This window comes from Phoca vitulina, unplaced genomic scaffold (assembly GCF_004348235.1).
Source record: "Phoca vitulina isolate PV1807 unplaced genomic scaffold, GSC_HSeal_1.0 scaffold12, whole genome shotgun sequence".
Taxonomy (NCBI): domain Eukaryota; kingdom Metazoa; phylum Chordata; class Mammalia; order Carnivora; family Phocidae; genus Phoca; species Phoca vitulina.
Genome location: NW_022589715.1, coordinates 11,054,743 through 11,071,664, shown reverse-complemented (window position 1 = coordinate 11,071,664; position 16,922 = coordinate 11,054,743). Strand labels below are relative to the sequence as shown.

Here is a 16,922-nt window from a genome sequence, read left to right as displayed (position 1 = left end):
AAAGTGCCCCTGCCTGGAACTTTTGTTGTTTTAAGTCAATCACTGGAATGGGAGTTTTCTTCTCCCCAGGAGGAAACTGAGGGAAAGCAGGGGAACAGAAAATGAGGACAGCACATCTGCTAGCCTAGATCAGAGCCCCACTCTGACATTCCCTTCTTGGCTCTCGTCCTCTTCATCTCTAATGCGACTGTTCCCAAACCACTGTACAAAGGAGGCCTCCCACAGCTCTGCTCACAAATGCTAGGGGTCTCCTGGATCATACTGCATTTATGGAGAGAGTCACAGCTTACTTGATAGCCCAGTGCTGCTGATGTTTTGATATTCAGAATAAAAAACTGCTTTTTCAAGCATTCCCAGGAAAATAACAGCTGCAATCCAGAACTGAATTCTTAATATATCTTTCCAATAACAGGCAGACCACATCAGCCACAGTACGCCATATAAAATATAAACGATACACATCACCATGTAAAACTGTAGGAAGAAAAGCAATTTTAGTCAGTTAAGCCTTGTGATCATTTGAAAATGGACATTTCTCCACTCGAGTATCTTTTATTTTCCTGTCACTCTGGAAACAGAAATAGAGGGTATACCCAAGCATTAGTTACTAAGGGATACCACCACTGAGCTCTTTAAATTGTTAATGTTTCCAATTAGGATACAAAATTCATTTTAAAAAAAGGAAAAAATGATGAGAAATACTCACAATCATCAGAGGCCAATCTGATGCAGAAATATATCCATGAGGCCCAATCATAGAAAGAGAAACTGGTGAAGATGGGGATAAAGAAATTAAAGAATTAAATGACTCATTAGTCTTTTCTTATATTTTTAAATGTAAGCTGATTTCCCAGAAGGCTCTAAGAACACAAACCGAGCTAACAAATGCTGAATTTTTACTTAGCAAAAAGTACTGGATAATTACTAGTCATTGGCATGTAATCTCGTCAAGATACCTTTACTTGTATACGTGGTCTTGTCAAACACCTGGGCCAAATAATTTATTATGCAGATAGCGGAGCAGTATTGGCCTTTGACTGGCCCCATGCTGAGTCACTGACCTTACGGAGGACTCTGTCTTCCTTAATGTAACTTGGGATAGATTACCGATTTCAAGCATTTGGTTGGGGTTGTTGTCCAAGACAACAATAATAAACAGGGTGCCAAACACAGTACAAAACTTACAGGTCTCAGTAATTGCTCCAGTTACTAACTGGTGGGGTCTTAAAACTGCCTGCTGGTATCAGGAGAAATAGACACAATACCTGGGAAGGTGCAAGGAATGCACAAGTCTAGGTAGCAGAACGGCCCCAAGGTCCCTGGCTCTCTTCTCTGGCCCATTATGTCATCTCTGGGAAGAGGCCCTACTTCCCACTCTTCTAGAGCAGCCACCTCCACCAGCTTCCCCTGTGGTACACCAGTTCTGTGCCTCCTCTCAAGCAATGCCCATGTCACTCAGTACTTCCTGCCTCCTCACTGGCCTGGGCAACTCTCAAAGGCAAAGCCTGGCTTCACCTCTGTGTCCCTAGTGGATGAATTAGAGCAGTTTGCAAGTCCCCAGAACCCTCACATGCTGTTGGCTACTACTGGTCCAGCAGACACTCACTCTGGAAAATGACAGCCGAAGCAATTCGGAGATCTGCGAAAGCATTCATTCTCTTACAAATTGCCTTTTGTAAGCCTACTCTTGCATTGCATACTAGGAACCATAGAGCTTAATAAGACACAGAGGGCCTACCTTGGGGGCGGGGGGTGGGCAGGGAGTTCACAGACCCACAGAAGCCACAGTTGCCAGATAGGCTACTTCTACTCCTAAGCTATAGACAGATGCTTTAAAATAAAAATTTTAGGGCGCCTGGGTGGCTCAGTTGTTAAGCGGCTGCCTTCGGCTCAGGTCATGATCCCGGAGTCCTGGGATCGAGCCCCACATCGGGCTCCCTGCTGGGCGGGAAGCCTGCTTCTCCCTCTCCCACTCCCCCTGCTTGTGTTCCTGCTCTCGCTGTCTCTGTCAAATAAATAAATAAAATCTTTAAAAAATAAATAAATAAATAAAAATAAAAATTTTAAACCCCCAATGATGGCCATTTTCATGAGACAGAATATAATGTACTGCAAATGCAATTAAAATGTTGCCTACCCATTTCTATATTAGAAAATTCTTTTTTAAATTTGAAAGGATGAAGAATTTTATATCCCACTATATTTTGAAATTTTAAAAATTTACCTTCATTTTAAATTTCCAATCCATTAAAAAATAAATATTACAGTTAAGATAAGCATAAAGTTTTAAGTACCCCAGATAAACAGATTACTTATTTTTGTGATTAACAGAAATTAATTTCTGAATGATGTATTTTAACAGAAAATGTAGACTTGGGTCAACGACAAAAATACAGAATATAGTAAAAGCAGATAGTAAACACGCATGCAGTTTAACTATACCATTCAAATTCCATCTTGCTTCTGGTTTTTCCGTTTTAATAGAAACAATAAAGATATGAAACCCATCTCTCTGTGTTCGGGCTACAACATCCTAAAACAGGAAAAAAAATATCCTTTATGTTATTTTTAAAAATTGCTGAATAAGCTATAGTTAAACAATTGTTCACCACATTTTAAAACAACTTTTAGTAATTGAATTGGGTTACTTTTTACTGTTTTAAAACAATGGAAAGAAATGGTAGGCAGTGGAAGGATAGCAGACTGTGGAAGGATTGCCCCCATTCCGCCCCCCCCAACCATGGTCCTCTCAGACCCAAAGCAATGGAGGAAGAAAAAAGCTTTTTCTACTGTTCAGTTTTTCCTCTTTTAATATTTTTAAAGGATCTCCCCCAAATGCTATCATTCTGTTTTACTTAATAATACCATTCAAATATTTTTTCTAATATTACTCTTCCCATATTTCATCCTAATATCAAGCATTCAGTTGTTAAATGTGGGTGTTTTTAAATTGAACTGGGGGGAGTAAGAAGTCAGGTAACATTGTTAGAAAGACTATACAGATTCAGTACACAGGTTCAATTACTTAAATTCCTTAACATCTATGTTACTAGCAGTCCCGCTGGGAAATGAAATTGCCCACTGTAATGCCTAGGAATGCTGCAATGTCCCACATAATTGAGTCAAACTTTTCACATTCATCCTTCCAGAATACTTCCTATCCTTCCCTTTCACTTCCTACTCCTGCACCTGCAAGAGTCTGTGCAGAGCAAAGAGTTTGTCCCAGCCACTGCAGAGTGGAACGCCTTTCCACTATGAAACTACTCTTTAAGATCATTGAAAAACTTAAGGAACATGAAGAGTCATGGCATAAAAGCAAACGTTAAGCCCTCCTAAAGCTACCTTCAGTCCCTACACTCAACTGCTTCCAACCCTCTCCACCTCTTGGTCTTCTGACTTTTAGGAATTCCTCCAAATACCAAATTCTCTCTCCCCTGGTGCTACATTCATGGTTTCTATTTCTTTACATCCTTAATGATGATCCAGACCAGCCCACTGTTATGCTAGGCATTTGAAAGAAAGGCTGCAAAGAAGTTAACCTTAAATTACAACTTCAAAGGAATTTTTAAACAAAGCCAGAAATAAGTATATACAAAATTCATACAGACACACATAAAAAAAATATACTATTTGGAATAATGCTTCTTTTTCCTTCCCTGCTTCTAATCGCCCTACTGTATATTGCTCTCCAAGTATTTATCCATCGCAGATTCTTTTCAGGCTTACCTGAACTTGTATACATTTGATTTAAAGACAAATAAAATGACTTACTGTTGATCTTTCCTGGTTTGAAACATTTCTGGTATTTGTAATTAGTTCTTTATTCTGGAAAAAAAAAGAATAAAATAATTCCATTTTATATTGCTGCATTTCTATGGGGAAAACTGCTTTAACGATTAAGAAAAAATGTTTTGAAAAAAGTAAAGAACCAGAGAACACATCTTTGTAGCACAAACATGAGTAACAAAATCCTGCATTTGAAAAATTATTTTTTAAATCAGGATAGCGGTTACCTTTGGTGGGGAAGGTATTAGGAACTAAAAGGTGGGGGGAAGGGGGTTCTAGGTGCTAAAATATTCTGTACTTCATCTGGGTCTATACTGATGTGTTCAGGTTCTGAAAATTCATCAAGCCATACACCTCTGATATGCACACTTTATTACACTTCAACACAAATTTTAAAAACACCTTTATTATTTTCACTGAAGACATATTTTCATTTCAGAATTTACAGATTAAAAACATAAGTTACAATGACCCATAGCCTCATAACCCATGGATGACTGCTGTTAACATTTCAGAATCAAATCTTCCAGGCTGGGAGGAAGTAAGTGCATAAGGGAGGAGAGTGTTCAAGTAGGTTGGATGCTGATAAGTCAAGTAAGCTGACAGACCTTTAGTATTGGAAACCGTGACTAGCTGTTCTGATGGAATGATGGGGGCAAAGGTCTCACTGGAGTAGATAGGAGAGAGGATGACAGAGGAACTGACAGCAGACCAGGAAAAGATGATGAAAGGGTTCTTTTCAAGGGTGTTTCTGTAAAGGGTACAATGAAATGGAGCAATGGCGCCAGATCTTACTTGTTAGTTACTACTACACATACAAAAGAACTACACCTAAAATTAACAAATTAAGCACCTTTCTTCATCAAAATATTGATAAAATAGAATTTAAGTTAATACTTGTATTCACTGGGAGTAAAGTACATTTTACTTTGACATGGCAAGACAGATACTCACAGTCAGCGAGGGAAACACCTGTAAGTCACTGTTGCAATCTAAGTTTTCATATTTTGTTGTCCAACATTCAGTGTTCTTCAAATGGCCACAAAAGTCTTCATCAACACCAGGATCCTGTTTTTGTGATAGCTCCTCCTACCCAAGGTAAAATTCTATGTTATAATTTATTTCCACACTTCTTATTCAAGAAGATAAGTAAAACTTAGTATCTAAATGATATCAAAGATTTATTCAGTTTGGAACACTTGAAAACATGCAGAACAAAATACCGAAAAATGTTTTGGATATAATTTTAAGTATGACAAGGTAATCATAACATGTTAGCCATTCCAAGGTGCTCAGATACAGTAACACATAATACAAGCATAATCTTAGAGGAAGAAAAGTGACTAAGGTATTACCACAGGAAATGGTTCACGGAGAAATAAAAAATACTTTGTCCTGAGGCTACTTTCATTTTATCCCATATATAAAAGATTTTACAGAGAAAGAAAAGCAGCATTTAACTACAAGGAAAGTTAAATCAAAGACAGATGAATAAAACCAGGCTCCTAATGGTGGCTTCCAGTCATCAAGAAAAGGTTAAGTTGGCTTCTACTGGCCAAATAGGAGACAATTTGAGCAAAATAAATAAAAAATAATAATAGATTATAACCCATGTAACAAAGTAAAAATCAATGAGTCCATGCTGATGATTGCTCAGTTAAATGATTGACAGGTAAGATAAGAGGAAAAGAGAGAGCTCATCGTGATGGCAGAATGTTAACAAAGCAGAAGAAAATATGGAATTAGAAAATCACCATTTCGCAATCATCAGAGCAATAACTGATTCATCAGTCAAGAATCAAAGGATATTAAAACAAGGATTGATGAAAAATCAGGATAATCACATACAAACACAAAAATATTTCTTCACAAATTAGTGTTAACAACAAAGTAGTAACTTTATAGTGGAGAAACCTGGTAGAAACTTCCTTAACCAACTGATCAAAGTTAGCATTACCAAAAATGGGACAAACCAGAACTCTCCAGTATGCTTGCCAAAAACATAACCTCAATCTAATCATGAGGAAATATCAGAAATATTGGAATTGAGGGCCATTTTATAAAAATAAACGGCTTGTACACCTCAAATACATCAATGTCAGGAAAGACAAAAAAAAAAATAGCTGCAAAAATGCAGTATGATCTTGGATTGGACCTTGTACCAGGAAAACAACAAAAAACTGCTAAAAAGGATGTTTTGGGGACACTGGCAAAGCTTTAAGATCTGTTTATTAGGGATGCCTGGGCAGCTCAGTCAGTTAAGCATCTGCCTTCGGCTCAGGTCATGATTCCAGGGTCCTGGGATCGAGCCCCGCATTGGGCTCCTTGCTCAGCAGGGAGCCTGCTTCTACCTCTGCCTGCTGCTCCCCCTGCTTGTTGTTGCTCTCTCTCTCTCTCTGACAAATAAATAAATAAAATCTTAAGAAAAAAAGATCTATTAGATAACAGGTTTGTATCAATGTTAAATTTCCTCAATTTTATCCCTGTACTGTGTAATCTAAGTGAATTATCTTTATTCTTAGGAAACACACACTGAAGTATTTAGTGTGAAGGGGTAAAATATTTGGGGATAAAGTCACAAAGGCAGTATTTGAGGAAAATGGCACCTTTCATCCCAAATGGAAAGATAATACAGATAAAAGTATGGAAACCCATGCATCATTCAAGCTAGGAGCCCACAAGGAAATGGCTGTGAGCAACCATCAGAACTGTCAAAAGAAACACCTTGCTGAGGGACGCAGGACATCCCAGGGGCAGGAGAAAGCCTAGCCTGGCCTCTTTGCTCCTCTCACCTGCTCCCCCTCCTCCTTTCCCTGGGGGTCTCTTTTCCTCTCCTCACCTCTCTGAGATCTGCTTCTACTCACTAAAGCTACTCGGGCTCCCTAAAGTTCTAGGTGCCCTATAACTAATTTTTTGAATGAAGTAAAATTTTTACATTTCTTCCTTAACTACATTGATTTTTATTTGTATGTGACCCACAATCCCTTTACTGATGGTTCCTACATGTCTGGTTTAAATATTTATTAACATTTTTCACAAGACAAAAGGAGACAAAATTTGTTTAAAGATGTTTTAGTTTTAGTTAGTTTAAAAACTAAAAACCTTTTAGTTTTAGGAAACTAAAAGATGTTTCCTTCTCAGAAAGCATATACTTTGATATAATTAAAACATTTCTTGCCTAAGTCCCAAAATAAATCTGTGGCACTTTTAAAACTACAATCTATATTTTTGGCCTCCTCACCTGATGAGCTAATAAATTTTTATACTCATAATTTTTCCTTCATAGCTTTATATACATTAAAAATTTGCATTTACTTACCTCCAGCTCATTTTGACAGGTATAATGCTTCAAATGCCACTCTACGGTAAACTTCACAGGCCCAGAACAACTGAATGACTTAACTGTTTAGAAAAAGAAAGTCTTATTTTATAGTAATCATATATATGCTCCAATGTAAGCTTAAGGTTTCGAGAATGCAATTTAAAATAGGCTACTTTAATGAAACAGTGAGTAAAATATTACCTAATTTTGCCCAAAAGTCACTGTAAAATGAGATAAATTAATTAAATTATAGTTAACCAAAAGTTGCCATAATATTATTCATTTAATCTCTGTATTAAATCTAGAGTTAAAAATCAACTGAGTAATGAAATATGCTGTCACTGCTTACTCTAAAGTCACTCTAAATTGTTCTCTTCACTGACTTATTCATTCAAAAAATATTAAGTGAGCAACCCTTGTGTGTCAGAGACATAATGGTAAACTAGAATAATCCCTGTCCTTGATATAAGAGGTACTAGGGAGAGAAGGGTTAACAATTAAACAGGCACCTTTGATAGAATAAGGGTCTGAGAAGAGGGGGTCAAGGGAGCCCTGGGCAGGGCACCTAACATAGTCTAGAAGAGCATGAAGAAGGGGTACCAACAGGCTTACTAGAGGAGGAGGCCTTTAACGTGAAGAGCAGGAATTAGCTAGGTGACAAAGAGAGTGGAACAGTATATGTAAATGTCCATGACCACCTGAAAATAGTCTGCTATGGTCAGAACACAGATTGGGGAAAGGGGGAAGAGCTGAAGCTGGATAAGAGTGCTGGAGAAAAGTTGTAAGGGGTACTATGCTCTGCTAAGGAGTTTTCCTTTATTTTGAATATTACAAAGGACTACCATATGTTTCAGGTAGGAGGGTAACATGATTAGACAGACAGAAAAGGATTAAGTCTAGAAATAGAAAAAGCTCTTTTAGGAGTGTTATCACAACATGGCAGCTGGCTTCCCCTAGAGTAGGTCATGAGAGAGAGAGAGAGAGAGAGAGCAAAGAAGAAGCCACAGTATCTTTTATGACCTAGTTTCAGAAGTGATATGCCATTAGTTCTGCCATATTCTCTTGGTCAGACGAACCTTGATATAATGTGGTAGGGGACTATATAAAGTCATGAAAACCAGGAGGCAGGGATCACTGTGAGCCATCTTGAAGACTGGTAACCAGAGGGAATCCAACCTGAGGCTGAGACTGGTAGAATTTCTGGGGCAGAACACCCAAGAGTTTGGAACTGCCTAGAGAAAAAGTAAATGAAATCTGGACAGGGATACCATTGAACCTGTCTGCCCCAGCCAGCCCCTGCATAGAAAGAAGTCCAGTGATTCTCAGAGGTCACACAGGGCTGGGAACTAGCTCAGTTTCCACCAACCAGAGTGGAAAGGCCTCATTAAATATACCAAGCATTCGGGAGAAATGTAGCAGGGCCACACCTTAGAAGTGGTGCTAAGTTAGCCCTACTCCATATCCACCCTAAAAGAAATTAAACATAAAATTGGAAAGGATCAAACTGACCCAAAAGAAACTTAACTGTCTGCCAGAACAAAGTTGTTAAAGGAATACAACATTTTAGCACTTAAAAATGTAACATTCATGGGGTGCCTGAGTGACTCAGTCAGTTAAGCATCTGCCTTCGGCTCAGGTCTCTATCCTGGATTCCCGAGTTCAAGCCCCACGTCATGCTCCCTGCTCAGTGGGGAGTCTGCTTCTCCCTCTGCCTCTCCCCCCACTTGTGCTCTCTCACTCTCTCAAATAAATAAAATCTTAAAAAAAAAAAAAAAAGGAATGTAACATTCATGACACCCACTATCCAAACAAAAACTAGATATAAAAAGCAGAAAAAATTGATTCATAATTATGATAGGTCATCATGACAAAGGTGGAAATGACAAAGATAATTAGCAGAGAAGAATATTAAAACAGCTGTTATAAATATTTTCCAAATGCTCAAAGATAAAGGAAAATATGAAAATACTGGAAAAAAAAAAAAAAAAAAAAAAAAGAAAATACTGAGGAGGGAAAGAAGATATTTGAAAAAAGGAACCAAACTTCTAGAGAATAAAAAAGTACAATATTCAAGTAAAAAATTCACTATATAAGATTAATAGAGGTTAAATGAGATTAAATATTGGACAAGAAAAGATCACTGAACTTGAAGACAAAGCAAAAGAAAGATCCCAAATGAAGCACAGAGACTGAAAAAAATTAACAAAGCCTCAGTGACCTGTGAGACAATATCAAGCGGTCTAACATAAGGGCAAATGGAGTCCCAGAAGGGAAGGATAGAGAGGTGGAGACAGTGCCTAAATCCATGATCAGGGGCGCCTGGGTGGCTCAGTCGGTTAAGTGTCTGCCTTCGGCTCAGGTCATGATCCCAGGGTCCTGGGATCGAGCCCTGTATCAGGCTCCCGGCTTGGCGGGGAGCCTGCTTCTCCCTCTCCCTCTACTGTTCCCCCTGCTTGTGCTCTCTCACTCTCTCTGTCAAATAAATAAATAATCTTTTAAAAATAAATAAATAAATCCATGATCAATGTAAGAGATGAGATTTTTTTCAGTGTAGATATACAATTGTTCCAGCATCATTTATTGAAAAGACCATCTTCTCTCTAAAGAATTACCTTGGCACCTTTACTGAAAATCAATTGAGTTTACACATGTGGGTTTATTTCTGGGCTCTCTGATCTGTCTTATTGTTCTATATGTTCTACCTTTATACCAGTACCACACTGTTAGGATTACTGTACCTTTATATTATAAGTTTTGAAATCAGATAGAAGTCTTTCAACTTTGTTATTTTTTAAAATTCCTTTGGCTATTCTAGGTTTTTTTGTATTTGCATATAAATTTTAGAAATAGCTAGTCAATTTCTATATAAAGTCAGCTTGGATTTTGATCAAGATTAACTAAATTTATAGAACAATCTGGAGAAAACTGATAGTATAACGTTAGTTATAGATTTTTCATAGATGCCTTTACCAGCTTGAGGAAGTCTCCTATTTCTAGTTTTAGAATTCTAGGAGTTTTTATCATGAATCGGTGTTGCGTTTTTTTCAAATGCTTTTCTGTACATATTGAGAATGATTATATAGCGTATTTTTTTTATTCTGTTTATACAGTGAATTACACTGAGAGACTTTCAGCAGTAACTCCACAAGACTGCATCCTGAATGGGGTAGCAAAAGAGGGGTCACCATGGGGCACCTGGGTGGCTCAGTCATTGAGAATCTGCCTTCGGCTCAGGTCATGATCCCAGGGTCCTGGGATTGAGCCCCGCATCAGGCTCCCTGCTAGGTGGGAAGCCTGCTTCTCCCTCTCCCACTCCCCCTGCTTGTGTTCCCTCTCTTGATGTGTCTCTCTCTGTCAAATAAATAAAATCTTAAAAAAAAAAAGAAAAAAAGAGTGGTCACCTAAGGGAAAGCCAGATGCCTGATCCACCACACAGCATGGACACATATCCAATGGACTAATTCTTAGCTTTGCAGGCACTAAAATCTGGTTCTGCGAGAACACAGAGACTCAGTCTCACTCCTTCACCATACCACCAATGTAGACGTATGATCTAGAATGCCTAATTACTCACTTAAAATGAATAGTAACTGTAAAGTGGTTGTGTAATGATTGATTAACTCTCTCCCTTCAGCATGCCTTTCTGGATACCCAAAGGTGATGAAGGTTGCTTGATGAGCATGGCACTAGAATGAGGCGGCTCAGAAGGATGCTGCATCTACACCTGCTAGTGACATGTTATACCTACAGCCATAGTTCAAGAAGCCTTCTCTCCCATCGGTGCTGCTAGACCTCTGCTTTAACCTGACTAAACACTCGTATTTTTTTATGCTTTTGCTTCTAACTCCCTTCTGCTGCCTCATTCTTTCTTTAGACATGTTAATACCACCGTCTTGAGCGTGGTCTACTCTTAGCTGATCACAAACATTATGTATTGATTTTTTTTTAAGATTTTATTTATTTATTTGACAGAGAGAGAGACAGCGAGAGAGGGAACACAAGCAGAGGGAGGGAACACAAGCAGCGGGAGTGGGAGAGGGAGAAGCAGGCTTCCCACTGAGCAGGGAGCCCGATGCGGGGCTTGATCCCAGGACCCCGGGATCATGACCCAAGCTGAAGGCAGATGCTTAACAACCCAGGCGCCCCTGTATTGATTTTTTAAATCAAATTATGTGTTTCACTGGTACATACCACTTTTTCCCCCCCCCATTTTTTTTGTCTGCACCTTCTAAATCTTACTTGTCTAGACACTGAAATTTGAATTCATTAAAGCAAACAGATGCCAAATTTTTTTCCTCACCTACCTTTGACTTCAACTTCCTCTTACCAAGTTCTTATCACCACTGATGATCTATGATATCAATGAGCTGCTTTGAACCACCTCTGTTTTCTAGCTCATGACTGGCCAACTTCCCTCAGCAGAGACCCACATGCAACAGAATCACCCAACAAATGATCTGAACATGGTGTGATAGAGAAAAGGGGCATGGCTTTGGATCCCCAGGAAGCCAATTTACTCTACCCAACAAAAAACTACTCCTTATCCCAAAACTTTAACCCTGGCAACCAACTTACCTAGTCAAGTTACTGGAAACACTAAGAGGAGTTAGACTATAGTAAATATGATTTGCTGTAAACCCATTAAAAATAGTAAAAACCTTAAGATCTATGACTTGGTAGTTCTTATATCCTAATTAAAATGTTAGTGTCTAGTAATTTTTATTGTATTCTGTGATCCATGTGTATATTTATAAAAGTTTCAGGGATATGAAGGCTTTACCACAATCATGACATGTCATATATTCCTAAAAGGAATTTACCTAGTTTTAAAAGCTGGGATTCAGAGTAAAATTTCACAGAAGTGAAATACTTTTCTTTGCTGAAGCCTACTTTATTATACTCTAATTATAATTTTTAAAGAATGATTCATATTACATTTTTTGAGACAGGATCAGAAAAATCATTCTTGAAAATAATCAAGACTTAACTGAAACAGAAAAACACTGAAAATGTTAGAACCACTTAAAGACAAAATGTTTGCATAGCTTAAAATATGTTATATTAGTTTTAATATGTTTATATATTACATGATATTATTCATTTATAACATACTGTTGTTAGTATTATATTAGTTTATTGTACTTACCAGAAAACTTGATTTCAGTAGAGTTAAACATAGTTTTTCTAAATATCAAAGGTCCTGATTTCTAAAATTAAACACAAGAAAATATAGAAAGATCTAGTTAAAAATTTTTTTTCTCTATTTAGGAGTATACAGTTCTAACTCTTGCACTCCTGTGACCAGAGTGATTATTTTTTAAAAATGTAAATCTGGTCCCATCACCCACTTGCTTAAAATCTTGTGCCATGTGTCTACTCTCTAAGAGGCTCCGGAATGCCCTTGCTCCTAGTGTCTCAGCCGGGGACCAGCCACACACAGGAGGTAAAGGCTGCTGCCATGTACCATTATTGCTGCTCAGGCAGGGGACCTATCTGTGCATTTGCAGTTGCTTTCTCGATATCTATTCGAATGACTTTTGATAAAACAACCATCCCTGTTCCTAAATTGTTATGGTTTTCCACTGGTACTTAGACCAATTCTTACTGCCGCTCACAGGCCCCGGCGTGATCAAGGCCTGCTCACCTCTCAGCACCTTTCTCTCAGTGTTTTAAATGCAGGATACTCCTTCCGGCTCTCAGGACCTTAGTAGTCAACCTGAAAATTTACTTAAAAACCCTTCCCTGTCACTCTTGGTTCACCTTGTCAATGACTTCTTATGCTTCTCAGCCCAGTTCAAGAGCCCCTTCCTCAGGAAGTCTTCCACCAGGTGCCACACCAGGCCAGGCCCTCCCTTACACAGTCTCTAGGACCCATCCTTCACGACCCTTGCCACAATTAAAACGAAATAATCCATTACTTAGTTATTTAACGTCTGCCCTCACCAAGAATAAAAATGCTGTGAGAAGGGCTTGTGTTCAATGAACAAGTGGTTAGGAATGAAAAACACAGATGACAGGCAGCTCTTTCTTGGTAACCTTCCACCCCAACACATTCAACAGTAACAACAAACCCCCCAGCCCAGATCCCTCCTCTGAGCCTCAGATCCACATACCCAACTGCCTCAAGGTCATGTCCATCCTAATGGACAGACACTCCACACTATCCTGTCCTAAAGCAGACACATTCCTCTCTGCTCCTCCCCTACTCTTTCTATACTACCCATGTTGGTTGCAGGTGATGCCAGCTTTAGTCACCCCAGCCTTGGCTCCTTCCAGCCCCTGAGCTCCATTGCCCAATCCCCAAGGCATGCCTATTTTATCTCACAAACACTTCCCAAATTTAGTTCTTCCTCTCCATCCCTGCCACCGCTGCTCCAATTCAGGCTCTCAACATTTTCTGCCTCCCACTCTGCAATAACCTAACTGATAATTCTGCCACCAGATCTGAGTCTGTAATTCATCCTTAGATAGCAGCCACAGTGATTGGTATTTATGTCTAAAATCCTTCAATGGCTCTCCTTCATTCACACTCCAAATTTGTTATTGGTGGCCTAAGCAAACCTATAAATGGGATTTGTTTGGCCCACAAGGGAACTTTCAAAAATGTTTTAAATTAGTTGACATGATAAAAACATGGAGTCTGGTCTTCCCTTTAAAAAAAAGGGGGGGAGACCTGGCAATTCTGTCTCTACATTGCCATAAAAGATCCACTAGTTGGAGCTGAACGGCAGCTGCCCTCTTCAGAAGGAGCACATCATCTAGAGGCCACAGCTCTCCCAGCATCCCCTAACTCTAGTTCACTTCACTCAATGACATCACTGGCCTCAGACCCTACGGGTCCTGGAGTTTAGAATCCTGGCCACAAGTTCAGGACCAAGCTGTGGGAGGCTTAGGGTAGCCTGAGTCCCCTTTAACACTCCTACCAGAACCTCATTCAGCAGAAACACTAAGATTTTCCTGCATTGCTGCTTTTCTACTCCCTCCTCCTTCTTCATCCAGGTAACATCTACTCATCTTTAAAGACCCAACCAGACATCAACTCTAGAAAGCGGAGTTAGGTGACGCCCCCCCTAGTGCTCCACTAATATTCCAAGAATGCTGCCATGTATCTAACTACTCATGAATCTGTTGTCTCTACTACTACGTTAGCTTCTTGAGAGAAGGGACTGTTGTCTAAATTCATCTTTGGAACAGCAATGGCCAGTCTAGTACATTGTGCACAGCAGGTGCTCAAACTATTTGTTGACCTTTACAATCAAAAGAAGCATTTCTTGATACATTTGCAGTACAAATAAATGAAAGCCTCCCTCTCCTCTCTTATTCTTAAGGACAAATTCTAACAACTTGAAATGGGGGGAAAATCAGCATATTCTCTGCAAAGAAGGGCTTTATGGACTGCTACTGATCTGATGTAGGACCCAAGGAAAAATTTACCTTCCTTACGCAGGAAGCAAAGTCATTCTTTCTCCAGGGCCTTTGGAGTTTCACCATCCAAAGTAAAGTGGCAAAGATCTTTACAGATATGGTCAAGTAGTTTAACAATTTGTGCACAGCTCATTCACTTCCAGTATTGTTTACACTGACTTAGTTTATGATACTGCCATTCACTAAAGAAGCAGCATGAAACCGCAAGTGTGGTTCTCTGAGTTTTGTTTTTTACTGTTCAGAGAAATTCAATAGAGATGTGAATGCTATATCACTGACACATTTAATGGGACACCAACCCAGAAGAATCCTGGAAGAAATGGTAGCACCGGGTCTTAGAAATTCAGAAAGAGACCTACTTTCCTTCCTGTATAGTTTCTACGCTGTAGGAAGTATTTGCAGCCTCTGGTACTAAATTTTTCTGATTGAGTAAATCAAAATATAAGTTTTGCCTTTAGGACTCAAACATCATTTCTTTTCTTTTAAGATTTTATTTATTTATTTGACAGAGAGAGACACAGCGAGAGAGGGAACACAAGCAGGGGGAGTGGGGGAGGGAGAAGCAGGCTTTCCGCCCAGCAGGGAGCACGATGCGGGGCTCGATCCCAGGACCCTGAGAGGAAGGCAGACGCGTAACGACTGAGCCACCCAGGCGCCCTCAAACATCATTTCAATGCATGTGGAAAATATTCATCTTAAAACAGAGCTGGATGAATCATCTGACTAGAAAAGTAGGGGATAGGGACGCCTGGGTGGCTCAGTTGGTTGAGCGACTGCCTTCGGCTCAGGTCATGATCCTGGAGTCCCGGGATCGGGTCCCGCATCGGGCTCCCTGCTTGGCGGGGAGTCTGCTTCTCCCTCTGACCCTCCCCCCTCTCATTCTCTCTCTCTCAAATAAATAAATAAAATCTTTAAAAAAAAAAAAAGAAAAGTAGGGGATAAGGCCTCTTCCTGATTTCCTGTCCCTCTTTAGCAAGACTTTCCAAAATTCTACTCCTGCATCGCTCCTACATCATCTCATGTGACTACTGGATGCCAAGTTCTCAAATGGCCTGTCCTGCAAAGGAAGTTTCCACACATTCATGCCTCCAGACTAGTCTTTCAAACACTCCTTAATCACCCATCCCACCTCATCTCCACACACACATTCCCGGAACTATGATAGGAGCCCTAGAGAAATTCAGGAACCCCGGAAGAGCTAAAGAGGGGTGGGGTGGCTGCCGCATGTTTCCTCCTCATTTAAAGAAAAAAACGAAAGCAGCACACGCGCTTTTAAGTTTATGCTGAGTGAAGACTGGGAAAGTCCTTTCTAAAGTGGCCTCACGGGTGTGGCGGTGCGGCTGCACCCGGCCCGAGGAGGGGTCAAATGGCAAAGATGCTGGCACGAGCGAGTGCCAAGGGATCTGGGGCTCGGGTCTGAATAAACAAGAGCTTGATCGAGCCGGAACGCGTCAGAGCACAGCGAGGGGCCAGGACCTCGGGAAGGACAGTACCAGCCCTCAGAAGGGAGAGTCTTCCCCATGCACAAGCTTCCCCACAGCCCAGGTCGGGCCGGAGGAGAGGGCCCTCCTCGTCCATAAGAGACGAAAGACTCCGGGAGCGCATCACGGAGCCGGAGCAGGCCCGGCAAAGACCAGAAGAACAAGTCCGGGGCCGGGCCCGGGGGTCCGAGCGAGCTCCGCGAGGACGCAGAGGGCCCGAGACGCGCCACGCCTCGGTCTCCACACTCCACTTACGTCGTTGACCGTCGCTGCCCAGAGCCCGAGCTCCGGGACGGCGTCCACAGCCGCCGGGGCCCAGCACAAGAGGTAGAGGACGACGCGAAGCAGCGGGGCCCCGACAGGAAGGCGGCGGCCGGGCTGGAGCCGGGCCCCGAAGCGGCAGGAGACGGCCATCTTGACACGGAAGCTGCACCTGGCGCTCCGAGACGCCCGCCACGCCCCGGGTCCGCACCTGGTGCAGCTCCGCCTCCGGGAGGCGGGTTCGGGTCGGGTGGAGTGGCTCGGACTGGGAGGCGGACGAGGGGTTTGGGCTTGGGCGAGGAGGCGGGGTTTGGGCCCGGGAAGCGGGGCCGAGGCCCGGGCTCAGGCGTGGAGCTATAAAGAAGCTAGAGCGCGGCTAGGAGGGGTGGGCGGGTCAGAGTGGGGAGGCGGGCCTCGGGGGCCGGGCCCGAGTGGGGAGGCGGGGTCGGGAGAAGAGATGTCTAGGGGCGGGGCTAGATTTGGGGCGGGGCCGGGAGGGGAGGCGGGACTCAGGACTGGGCCCGAGGGTGGAGGCGGGGCCGCGGGAATAGGCGGGGGTGTGGGCGGGACCATACTGGGGCGGGGGCGGGCTGGGAGACGGGGCCGGCCTGAGGGGGGAAAACTCAGGTCCCAGATTTCACTGTGGT

The 16,922-nt window shown here is 41.5% G+C and overlaps 1 protein-coding gene across 4 annotated transcripts in view; it reads right to left on the bottom strand.

The window, feature by feature from the left end:
* Window positions 1–16,634, bottom strand: part of TMEM87B (transmembrane protein 87B) — a 50,295-nt gene extending 33,661 nt beyond the window's left edge. For 3 of the 4 annotated variants that reach the window (XM_032410472.1, XM_032410473.1, XM_032410470.1), the window contains exons 1-8: window positions 16,270–16,634; window positions 12,255–12,315; window positions 7,106–7,188; window positions 4,741–4,875; window positions 3,772–3,825; window positions 2,443–2,533; window positions 707–768; window positions 291–474 (exon numbers count right to left, since the gene is read on the bottom strand). In XM_032410472.1, coding sequence (XP_032266363.1) covers window positions 291–474; window positions 707–768; window positions 2,443–2,533; window positions 3,772–3,825; window positions 4,741–4,875; window positions 7,106–7,188; window positions 12,255–12,315; window positions 16,270–16,428 — 829 coding nt within the window. In that variant the 5' untranslated portion in view covers window positions 16,429–16,634. The remainder of the gene's footprint in view (window positions 1–290; window positions 475–706; window positions 769–2,442; window positions 2,534–3,771; window positions 3,826–4,740; window positions 4,876–7,105; window positions 7,189–12,254; window positions 12,316–16,269) is intronic. The other variant, XM_032410471.1, reaches the window with a different exon arrangement.
* Window positions 16,635–16,922: the final 288 nt, after the last annotated feature.